The sequence below is a fragment of the Bos grunniens genome, chromosome 11 (genome assembly GCF_055505025.1).
Source record: "Bos grunniens cultivar Pamir isolate PY7600 chromosome 11, Bosgru_T2T1.0, whole genome shotgun sequence".
In the NCBI taxonomy this organism is placed as follows: Eukaryota; Metazoa; Chordata; class Mammalia; order Artiodactyla; family Bovidae; genus Bos; species Bos grunniens.
In genome coordinates, this window is record NC_141175.1 from 92,917,845 (window position 1) to 92,929,965 (window position 12,121).

Below are 12,121 nucleotides of genomic sequence, written 5' to 3' on the forward strand. Positions count from 1 at the left end.
ATAAAACTGTATTCAGAGTTCAGCATTTAATGAAATGAAACTGGCTTTAAAAAAACAGCGTGGGTGAAGGTGAAGAATACATAACTACTAGTACATTTTTATTCCATTATCTTTATTGTAGCCAGCAGTTTACACAGTCCCACTTTTGTATCACAAGTGTAAATGTTAACACACTGCAAAGGCAGATAACTTCTTTGTATTATTACGAAAATAGTCTTGATTTTGTGAACTCCTTGAAAGGGTATTGAGGAATCCACAGTTCACACTTTGAGAACTGCTATAATTCAAGGTGATTGGATTTATATTGTGGGTAAGGTATTGGAGATAGCATCTCTGGGGAGATGATCTTAAGCCAGCAAAAGAAGCAATTAATGTGAAAAGGCTTTGAAATAGGCAGAGGTATCCTTGTCATCAGGGCACTGCAAAGACAGTGTGTATAAAGTACTGTGATCTAAGTTGGGGAGAATCACACTGGAGGGACCGGTTCATTTGAGACTTTAGAACCTGTTTTAAGGATTTTGGATTTTATCCTCTGACCATGAAAAACCTTTGAAAGACATTTTAAGTGGGAGAGGGATATGATCTGATTCATATTTTAGAAAGAGTACTCTGGCCGTTTAAGGAATTTTTAAAATGATACATTAAGTTCTTTCCCATATTTATAGTTGACAAGTCTTTTCCTATTACTGAAACTTTAAAAACTGAAACCCAGGATGTTACTTAGATAGTAACTTGATTTTGATTCGTATCTTTCAGAAAACTTTGCAGGGCAGAAAAAGAGAGCCAAAAGAAATCTTCTTTGGGGCCACATGACATTTCATTTTTCAGTTAAAATATCTCCACTTAGTATGAAACATTAAAAAACAAATTACTTGTGTTCCATTATTTAGTATAAATAGTTGACTATGAGAACAGGCATTTAAGTAACTCATGTGTTGAGTGCACAGACTACTGTCTTAGTAACTCCACAAATGTGGATTCTCTGGAGGTATAATTATGTGTAAACTACATTATTTCCTGAAAGAATGCCTACTGATTTTTTTCCTATTTTTTCATATTAAAGGTTTCTTTTATATGTATAGTAACAGTGATTATATGCAGATATTTTAAAACTAACCCCTTTATGACAAAGCACTTTGTAATTAATTAAAGGGAGAGAAAGTGGCATTACTTCCAATGCTTATATTATCCATTTCTCTCCAAAATATGTGTATGGCTTAGGTGTTTATGGACCTAGCGATCTAGGGGGAAAGAAAGAGAAAACATGTTATTTTTTATTTATGCTGTTAATTGTCTTTTAGCATATAGCTAACACAGAAATTCAGTCTGAGATTAGTACTCATTCAATGTGTATTTTGTTTTTCCTTCTTTTCAACAATACCTAGCTTTTTTTGGTTTGTTTTTTGGTATATCACTTTTAAGGGTTTTGTATTGATGGGACTTAAATCTCTTTTTTCCCCTGGTATCTCTCTTAACTAAATGCAAAACTTCACTATGTTGCTTTCGGGTGAGTTTCAACCTTTGGGGTACCCAGCTGGGTAATTCAGACTGTTGGGAGCTCTTTTCCGAACTAGGCTTTATCTTTTCATCTCAGTTGGGTCTGACGAAAACTCAAGCAAGATGAATAGCCACGTATTAAATTAGAGGAAGCAGTTAGGCTTTCTGACCTCAGGTGTTTATTTCTGAAGTAATACTCATCTTGTAATCACCGTTGGAAGAACCTTGTTACACTTACCTATGAAATATATCTGTGTCTCAATTGATATTATAAAAGTCATTTCATGTTTTAATTATCCTGAATTCCCAGGAGTTCTCTGATTTTAAGTATTCTAGTCTTCTTTTCTTAGAAATACATTCCTCAATCATAAAAATGCTTTTCTTTCCTTACTTAGCTCTTAATTCATACTGGGTTGGCCAAAAAGTTTGTTAGAGTTTTCTGCTTACGTCCTGTGGAAAAACCCGAAGGAATTTTTTTGCCAACCCAATATAGTACCTTGTCCTTAAGCAAGTTTCCTAAACACTCAGATATACCATTATTTATGTCCCACATTAGACTTTAATTTTAAAAAGTGTGGTGTTATTTATATGCCATTAAGGTGTGAGAACATAGTGGTGTCTCTTTGTTCATTTAGGAATCTATGGATTTGATTTTTTTTTTTTTTTCTTAAACGTTATTGATTTGCTCATAGAGATGATGACAGGAAGTGAGTATTAGCAGGGGAGGTGAGAAAAGGGATTACGTTTCTGACTAGAAATGCTTTGTGGTATTACGTGTCTGCTCTGAGTGACATCTTGAGGATTGCAGTTTCTTCAGGAGATTTTGGGACGAAACTGAGAATCACCTTTTCCTTACCTACATCTTTCCTAGCTCCCCCAACCCTCCCAACACCTCAGATAGCAAGTAAGGTACACCCAACCATAGGTTAATTTTATTAACCTGTAATAGAATTTTATCAAAATAAATACTTTGCAATATGGCGCACATTCCTTGGCCTGCAAGTTTTCGATGTGAAACAGGTAGAGCTCTGGTGTCTTTTTGTCCCTTAATTGAGCAATGAGTAGTTTTTAATTTTCTCTAGAAAAATTTTAATTTTTCTTAGAGTTTCCTGTCTGTGAGCATGTGTGTGATGGGGAAAGTTTTGTTCATATAAATCTGGGAGAACAGAGAAAAAGGAGAGTTTTAGAATTCAGATTGTAGAGATGTTTGAGATAAAATAAGAATTCGTCCATTTTAATCTTGATGTTTAAGAGAAAGAGATTGTAAAGATTTAAGCTACAAGTTAGTCCCATTCTTTTCTTTAGCCTATAGTGCAAAGAACACATAATTATGTTTCTTTGTTTTGGGGAATGACTTCTACTTGAATAGGAACAGATAAAGCTTATTACACTGAGTTCTTCTCAACAAGATGCCTTTCTTCTCTGCCATGGATGAAATGTGGAAATAGCTTTATCTGAATAATTCTTTGTAGTAGTATGTTGGATTTTCAGACTTTATACTGTTATGTAGTTTTATTAAAGTTGTAGGCAAGTTTAGGATGTGTTTGAGATTTTATTTAATAGCTGGAATGTTTAAAATGCAATTAATGTAGCTATTGAAAACCTGTGTTCTAGCCATTGTGAATACAGAGGTGATTTTAAGCGTAGTCAATTGGTTTACTGTAGATAATTAGTAACTGGTATTTCCAGGTATTGAACATGGTTCTTTTAAAGCCCTTTCAACAGAAAGACAGAGATAAGGAACTGAACTTAATTTAGAAGCAAGTCATTAGGTACACTAGTTTGCTAGTGCTGCCGTAACAAAACACCATAAACTAGGTGATTGGAACAACAAATTTATTTTCTCCTCATTCTGGATGCTGGAGAAGTCCAAGATGAAGGTGTTGACAGGGTTGGTTTCTTATGAGGCCCCTTCCTTGGCTTGCAGACGGCTGTCTTCCTGATGTCTCTTCACGTGGTCAGTTACCATTTTGTATGTGTGCACCTTTGGTGTCTCTTTCTCTTCTTGTCAAGACACCAGTCATATTGAATTCAGGCCTCACCGTAATGACTTCACTTTAACTTAACCACCTCTTCAAAGACCTTATCGCCAAATAGGTTCCATTTTAAGGTACAGGGGGGTGGACTTTATGTATGATACCAAGAGAACACAATTTAGCATGTAACAGTAGGTGATGAAATCAAGAAGGAAAACAGTATTACACGTAATTTTTAAAAATTACTTTTTTTTCTTTTTACTTAATAAAGTTTGTGTAGAAGTGCAATTGTCCTGTGTTTTTTGTTGTATATCTCCTAGCCGGAGAATTTTCATCCTTGGGCCTTCTCATCATGTGCCCCTTTCTCGATGTGCACTTTCCAGTGTGGATATATATAGAACACCTCTGTATGACCTTCGTATTGACCAAAAGAGTAAGTATATAGAACTCTTATAGCTTGTAAACAAAGTTTTTAAAAATAGGAATTATGAGTTTATTTTAAATTAAAAGTATTACTTTTGTAATATTTCAATTTTAAAAATAAAATTTGTTGTAACTAATCTGCAAAAAAACAAAAACTAAGAAAATCTTCCATATGCCTAAAAGACAACTGCAGTTTTTCTGCCAGCCACAAAAATCTGTAGATTCACTAGTCTGTGAACTGTAGTGGTTCTATTTATAATCAGGGAAGTACCATGTACTCAGTGTAGCATCAGAAAAGAAATTGGTGCCCACAACAACTTGTTGAAAGAATTTGGGCATGTTAGTCTTCCTCTGTGTATAACAAATCCCTCACTGTAAATGGATAATGAGGATAATGATTTTATTTCCTTGTTTATGGTTTTTATGGGAAAAAATGAGCCTGTAGTTGTGAAGCTTAGCAAGAAGAGTGCTATATAAATCTTAAGTGTATTTTATTTATAAAACATACCTATTATTTTGATTTTTAAAATAAGATTCCAGGCATCACATTTTTTATTTAGTTGTGTCTCATTTTGTACACTGAATGTGTAAAGTAAAACTTTTTCTGACTTTTAATAGTATTTTTGGAGGAATGGGTAAACATAATTTTAAAAATGCCAAATAGTACGGAAACTACTAAAACAAACACTCATGTACTTATCGTTCACACTTGACTCAGACTTTCTCCTCATCTGAACTGACTTTACATTCCCACATTCCCGAAAGTGACCACGGTCATGAACTTAGTATATATCCTTCCAGTTCATTAAATTATATTTTAATTATGTTGAGTGTTTATTGTTTTAAGAAATTTTGCAGCAAATTCTTTTGTAGAATAAAAGAACCTATTTGCAAAGGAAATGGTCACCTCTTTTTAAACTTTAGGCTTAAATTTTCATAATTTTGGGCTTTATAGAGTATTAGCATTTTGTTGTTAGGATATAGCTTATTAACAAAACTGGAATATTTCTAACCTTACTCCCTGGAATGGCATTAGGCTATGTAACTTTTAAATTTTTAAAATGCTTTTAAAATGTTTATTTTTTCTTCCAGTTTTAGTGAGATATAATTGACATACGGCAGTTTTAAAGTATGACACAGTAATTTGACTTTTCATATATCATGAAATGATAAGTTTAGTGAATATAATCTCATATAGATACAAAATTAAAGAACCAAAATAATATTTTTCCCTTGTGACGAGAACTCTTAGGATTTATTCTCAACAGCTTTAATGTATAATATGCGGCTGTGTTCATTATATTTATCATGTTGTACATAACATCCCCAGTACTTACTGATTTTATTACTGGAGATTTGTACCTTTTTACTACCTTCATCCACCCTCTGGGTCACACTTGCTTTGTAAAACCTTGTTAGAGCATTCAGAAAATTTTGGTTTTGGATAGCCTAACAATGAGAATTTTTAATCAGATGCAGTTTCATAGAAGAAAAGTCATACAGTTATTTGTTTCTTTCTTTGATATTGGTAAACCCATTTAAGGATTTAGTTATAAAAATGCTGATTCTGTTCAATGATAAAATAAAAATATTCTTGTGTCTTTTTTGTATTAAATTCTATTATTTTCTTGCTATATAATATCTTGTTTTAAGTATAATCCACCAGAAGGGTCTGAATTGCTAAATCATTTAAAAAATTTAAGATTAAGGCATAGTCCTGTGGTAAATTTATATTCCAGTCTACCTGACAAGTTTAATTCTTAATGTTGAGGAAAATAACATTTTTCAGTAGGAATTTTCTGTTCTTGGTATAACAAAACCTGAGGTGTAAAACAATAATCCTATACATTTTATTTAAAAATAAAACAAAACTCAAAAACTGTATTATTAAACCTCATGAGGAAGTAGACGGGGGGATTTTTCCATATTTCAGTAGTAGTTTTGATCAGCTGTTCTTGTTAGTATCTGCTGGTTGATTAAGGTCAAGGAAAACCTTAAACTTAGAGGTGATTTTAGATATAATGAAAGGACCTGATGAAAAATTTAAATTATTATTTTTTATGTAACTATATAACATATGAAAATGCTGAGTAAATCATTACGTGTCTGACTGTTTTGTCTTATATAGAAGCTAGTTGTTTTTTCCTTTTTTTTAAACTAAAACCAAAGGAGAATATTACGTGATACTTTTGTCTCTTGCCAAAGCATGTAGTTTTGTGTTACTGGGTAGTCTCACAGGATAAGGATATACATTAATACATTTGTTTTACTATATTTTGAAACCTCTAGTTTACGGAGAACTATGGAAGACAGGAATGTTTGAACGCATGTCTCTGCAGACAGATGAAGATGAACACAGTATTGAAATGCATTTGCCTTATACAGCTAAAGCCATGGAAAGGTATACTAATTAATATAAGAAATCCCAGAGAAATCATGGATATTAGTTTCTTTGGAATTATTTTAACTAGGGTAAGATGATCACTAGGATAAAGAGATTTAAAAATTCTTGTTACAGTGAAATAAAGAATTTGAGATTAGATTTTTCTGAATGTGGATTGAAGTTGGTTTTGAGTAGTTTGCCTATGAAGGTTAAATTTATGAAGTGGCATGGTTGTTTTCTTAGGTAGAAATATTAACAAGAAAACCCATGTGTCTATGTGTTTGTATGTATTGGTTTGCCTGTTATCTTATTCATTATATATTTATTTATCTCAGAATAACAATTACATTCTTTCATGGTATAGTGCTCCAAGTAAGTAATCATAAAATTTTAGATTTGCGAGTAACTTTGGAGGTAATTTATTTCAGCCTTTATCAAAGTGTGTGAATCTCTATTATAAAAGCAATTATTATGTAGTAATATATAATAAGTGAGATAATCTATATATAACACAGATCTATTATAAAAGAGATCTCTGTTATAAAAAGTGCTGACATCATTACTTGGTGCCTGCTAAGAGCTCTGTCTTTGAGGACAGCATGCTCACTAGGCTGTAAGTAGGGTGAGGACAGGACATTCTGTTTTCCACTGTTACCCCAGTGCCTAGCACAGTGCCTGTCACATAGTAGTCATTATTTTGGTAAAATGAAAGAATTGTTTTAAGAGCTTTCTTCCTTCTTTAGGGCAGTATTCAAATTCGAACGTTTTTCTTTTGAAGGTCACATTTCTGTACTTTTTTCAACCATTTCCTTCATATGGACTTAATATTCCATATGTTTTTAGTTTGATTAGTTCTAAATAGGGTGAAATTATTCCTTCTCTGGTCCTCATTACTGTATTCTCTTAGGAAAATAAGTGGTACATCTTAGGTTTGCAGTGAATATTTGTTAGTTAAATGTGTTAATGAAGTATGAGATTAACAATATTTATGCTGATATGGCTTACTTACTTTTGTCTGATACATTTGCGGTCAGCTCAAACCCCAAGGATTTTTTATACTGTTAAACTAGATGATTTTCTCCTCTTGTGCTTCAGTGGTTGGTTTCTTTTTAACCCTAAAAGTGAATGTCTCTTCAGTTAATTTTGTTTAATTTTTTCATGTTGGTTTTATTTCATTATTGCAGTTTTGGCAGTCATTTCCATTCTTAATTCTGTTATCAAAGTATTATGTATTTCTCTCAGTCTCATGTTGTCCACATCTTTTCACAAAAATAACTATAAGGGATTACATAGCTGAAGAAGTTTGCAAAAATAGAGTGATATTAAATTATAAGCAGTATAATTTTAGGTTGTGAAAGTGCAAGTTGCTCAGTCGTGTCCGACTCTTTGCGACCCCATAGAATTCTCCAGGAATTCTCCAGGCATAACACTGAAGTGGGTAGCCTTTCTCTTCTCCAGGGGATCTTCCCAACCCAGGGAACAAACCCAGGTCTCTCGCATTGCAGGTGGATTCTTTACCAGCTGAGCCACAAGGGGAGCCCAAGAATACTGGAGTAGGTAGCCTTTCCCTTCTCTAGTGGATCTTCCTGACCCAGGAATCGAACCAGGGTCTTCTGCATTGTAGGCGGATTCTTTACCAATTTTAGGTTAATTGTGTTTTAATACATTCTAATTCTTCAGAAAATTTTAAAGCAGTATAGCCTGTTTACTTTTTGAAATGCTAGTGTCATCAGAGCATCCCATTCTTCAACTGCAACAGGACATTAAAAAAACTTTTGTTCCTGGCTAAAATGTTATTTCAAAAGTAAAACAGGTGTAATGTGGAAATGTAGGAAAATAGAAATTTGAAACCAGTGAACAAAATTTATGTTTGTAATTTCCTCCATATTAAGTAACATTACATTACCACTTTTAAGTATAGTGGCAATCCACTCCAGCACTCTTGCCTGGAAAATCCCATGGACGGAGGAGCTTGATAGGCTACAGTCCATGGGGTTGCAAAGAGTCGGACATGACTGAGCGACTTCACTTTCACTTTAAGTATATCACTTCTCAGGGAAACCTTCCTTATCTCTCAGATTACATTGCTGCTGCTGCTAAGTCGCTTCAGTCGTGTCTGACTTTGTGTGACCCCATAGACAGCAGCCCACCAGGCTCCCTCATCCCTGGGATTCTCCAGGCAAGAACACTGGAGTGGGTTGCCATTTCCTTCTCCAACGCATGAAAGTGAAGTCTCTTAGACATGTCCGAGGCTCCTTCGTCCATGTGATTTTCCAGGCAAGAGTACTGGAGTGGGGTGCCATTAGGATCCGTAATACTGACTCTTTCAAAAGTACCTAGTACTTTTCCTTTGTCACCTTTGCTGCAAGCACTGCTTACCATTACCTGTATCAGTTATCCTTTACTGAATAACAAATTGCCTCAAAACTTATGACTTAAAATCATAGCTGTTGTTATTGCTCACAATTTTGGGGTCAGGAGTTTGAGTAGGGAACACCGTGCTCTGGTCCACAAGACACTGACTGAGATGATTTGAATAGGCCTTGAGGATCCAAGATGACTTTAGAGCTGACTTTTACTTGAGATACCTCATTTGTTCTCTATGGCCTGTTTTTTGTTTTTTTTTTTTTAATCAGCCAGGGCTTTTTTATCTTTTTGGCCTATCTCTAGAAGGATGGTCTGGATTTCTTTACATGGTGATTCTGGGTAACAGAACAAAACCAGACATTTCTTGGCTTATTAAGGACTAGGCCTAAAATTGCATATCATCATTTCCACTGCATTTTGTTTCTCAAAGGAGAAATAGATGCCACTCTTGATGGGAGGAGTAGCATAAGTGTACAGGAGTAGGAGGAATTGTTGGCAGGCATCTTTGTTGATGGACTACCACAGTTCTTCCTGTGGTAGACAATTCATGTTTCTCCAACAAGGAGGACATCTCCTAAGATGCCCAGAAATCTCATCCAGTTATGACATCATGTTCAAAGTTCATTATTTTATCATCTGAATTTGGTTGGGATGTGGATGAGGCTCCTTGAATGCAGCTCTTTTTTATTTGGGTACCTGTGAACTGGGAAGGCAAGTCTCCCCGTTGTCCACCCCCCTCCACAGGCCCCAATATACTTAGTATGCGGTTTTGAGACAGACAGTTAATCACATTGGAGGTTGGAAAAGGTAAAAGCATGTAGTATCTCTGTTCTAAAGCAGTTCTGAAATCTAACCAGGAAACAGAAAATGTCCTTGATTATGGCTTGGTTCTATCTTCTGATAGTGGTTTCATAATTCATTACAGATGGTTCCTGATTTATGCTGGCTCCACTTAGGATTTTTTGGCTTTTTGATGGTGTGAAAGTGATACGTAATTAAGTAGAAACTGTACTTTGAATTTTGATCTTTTCCCAGGCTAGCAATATGTATGATACTCTCTCATGTTTCTAGGTAGTGGCAAGGAGTAGCAGCTCCCAGTCAGCCATGTGATCATGAGGGTGAACACCCAATACACTTAAAAATCCTTTTGTACTCAGACAACAGTTCTGTTTTTCATTTTCAGTACAGTATTCAATAAGTTGGGCTTCCCGGGTAGCTCACCTGGTAAAGAATCCTCCTGCATTGCAGGAGACCTGAGTCTGATCTTTGGGTTAGGAAGATCCCCTGGAGGAGGGCATGGCAACCCACTCCAGTATTCTTGCCTGGAGAATCCTCATGGACAGAGAAGCCTGGTGGGCTATATAGTCCATGGAGTCGCAAACAGTCAGACATGACTGAGCGACTAAGCACAGCACATTCAATAAATTACATGAGAGATTCAGCACTTTATTATAAAATATACTTTGTTTTAGATAATTTTGCCCATCTGCAAGCTATTGAAAATACTGTAAGCACACTTAAGGTAGGCTAGGCTAAGCTATGCTATTTAGTAGGTTAGGTGTAGTAAATGTATTTTCAACTTATAATGGATTTATTTAGATTTAACTCCATCGTAAGCTGAGGAAGATCTGTATTATTCTTAGCTCTTGGCTGGGTCCTTTTGGCTCTTGGCTCTATTCTTTGAGTCCTTTTTACTTTTCCATAAGAAATGGGCTTTGTTTGCATCTGAGTAGCAGTTTTATTCTGCTTTATGTGACAGTTAAAAGCCTAAAGGCCTCTTTTCATTTGAGATAGTGTTTTATTTTAGTACAAACTGATAGAACTCCGTTAACTACTTTGTGGATTTTCTATATATAAGATTAGAAGTGCATTCCATTAGACAGAAGTCACATCCACAGTTCTTACTGAGGTAAGATTCTGTCCACTTTCTTACGGAGACTGGATTCTCTCCACTTTGGAGCCCAAGTTAGAGTCGTGTAATTTCTCAGAAGCCCTTTTACCTGCCTGAGAGAATATGCAAGCATGGTCTGAAGTCTTCCTGTGGTCCTAACAGGCTTTTACAGACGTGGTTTTGATTTGATGATTCTGAGCCCATGTTCTTGGTAGTACTCTGTATTTGGTCTTTGTCCTTAGGCTGTTTGCTTGACAGTGTTTGGCTATCTATAGAGGTTAGTAATGAGAAACAGTTATTTTTTAACCAAGAAACTCCTAGTTAGAAATATTTCTTTTAAACTCAGCTTATAGTTCTTTAAGTCATGTTTTTCTTCTTACATCTCCTCATATTTGGCTGTGAAGAAACCATTGACACTTTGAATATTTTGTTGGGGAATCTTAGTTAGATTTATAGATTCTCTTATCTTCTAAGTTTTATCATGTGACAGTTCTATGCTAATTGTTTTCTGCCAGGAAATAATATGGATAACCCTTCTTCGAGCAGTGTCCTTACTGCTTGTCTACTTTTCAGGCTCCTTGTTGCCCTTTCACCTTCCACCTATCTCTTGTCCCCAAAGCCAATATTATATTTTCTAGGTGTTTCTTTTAGTAATACACTTTCCAGGCACCCATTTTTGGTCTCGGTTATCAGTTGTAGCATGGCATATCACCTTAAAGTACTTTTTTTGTTTTCTTATGATTCTTTGGGCTAGAAATTTGTGTTCAGGGATGAGTGGCGACCAGTCATCTCTATTTCATTTGCTGTCAGGTAAGATAGGTTGACTTAGGCTAGAGGTTCCAGGGTGCTCTCACTTTCTGTCTGGGGCTTAATGCAGATTGTCTACTAGGCACCTTCGTTGTCATCTTGGTCCTATCTCCACTTGTTACTTTTCTTCAGGGCCTTTCTCTACACATGGTTTCCCTTTCCTGCTTATCTATCCTGAAGTACATGGCAATTCAGGATAGCAAGAAAGTAAGTAGAAATTTTAGGTCTCTTAATCTTTAGGCTTGCAAGTGGCACAGTATTACTTGTGCCATATTTTACTTGACAACGCAAATTGGAAGACTGGATTCAAGGGGAGGGAAAAATTGTACCTAACGGGAGGAGTGGCGTGAGCATTCAGATGTGGAAGGAATTTTGTTGATTATGTTTGTAGATAGCCTACCACGGTGGCACTGCAGTTAAATAGCTTTTCAGGAGATTATTTATATATGTATATCTGTCTGCTTCCCTTCTGTAGTATTTCCCTGACCTGTCCCCTATTCCAGGGCAGCTGGTCTACTCTGTATCTTCTGTACCCATCTTAGTACCTGGCACACAACAGGATCTCAGTAATTAATTGTTGAATAAATTAATAGCAATAGATAATAACTCTGGTGCCAAAAATGAGGTCAGAGTTTTTTAATTAGCTGCTTTTTATGTCATAAACCTATTTACATGTGTTTTTTTTTAAACTCCTTTTAACTGGGTATACATAGGACACTCCAGTACTCTTGCCTGGAAAATCCCATGGATGGAGGAGCCTGGTAGGCTGCAGTTCAT

The 12,121-nt window shown here is 35.4% G+C and overlaps 1 protein-coding gene across 23 annotated transcripts in view; it reads left to right on the forward strand.

Moving 5' to 3' along the window:
• The window catches only part of MEMO1 (mediator of cell motility 1), a 111,958-nt gene that overhangs the window by 62,886 nt on the left and 36,951 nt on the right, over positions 1 to 12,121 (forward strand). For 16 of the 23 annotated variants that reach the window (XR_015137271.1, XR_015137272.1, XR_015137268.1 and 13 more), the window contains 2 exons: positions 3,794 to 3,906; positions 6,186 to 6,297. The exons of the other annotated variants lie outside the window; for them this stretch is intronic. Coding sequence is in view for 7 of the 16 variants with exons in the window: in XM_086327553.1 (XP_086183679.1) it covers positions 3,794 to 3,906; positions 6,186 to 6,297 (225 nt within the window). In the remaining 9 variants the exon portion in view is untranslated. The remainder of the gene's footprint in view (positions 1 to 3,793; positions 3,907 to 6,185; positions 6,298 to 12,121) is intronic. 23 annotated transcript variants of the gene reach the window in all.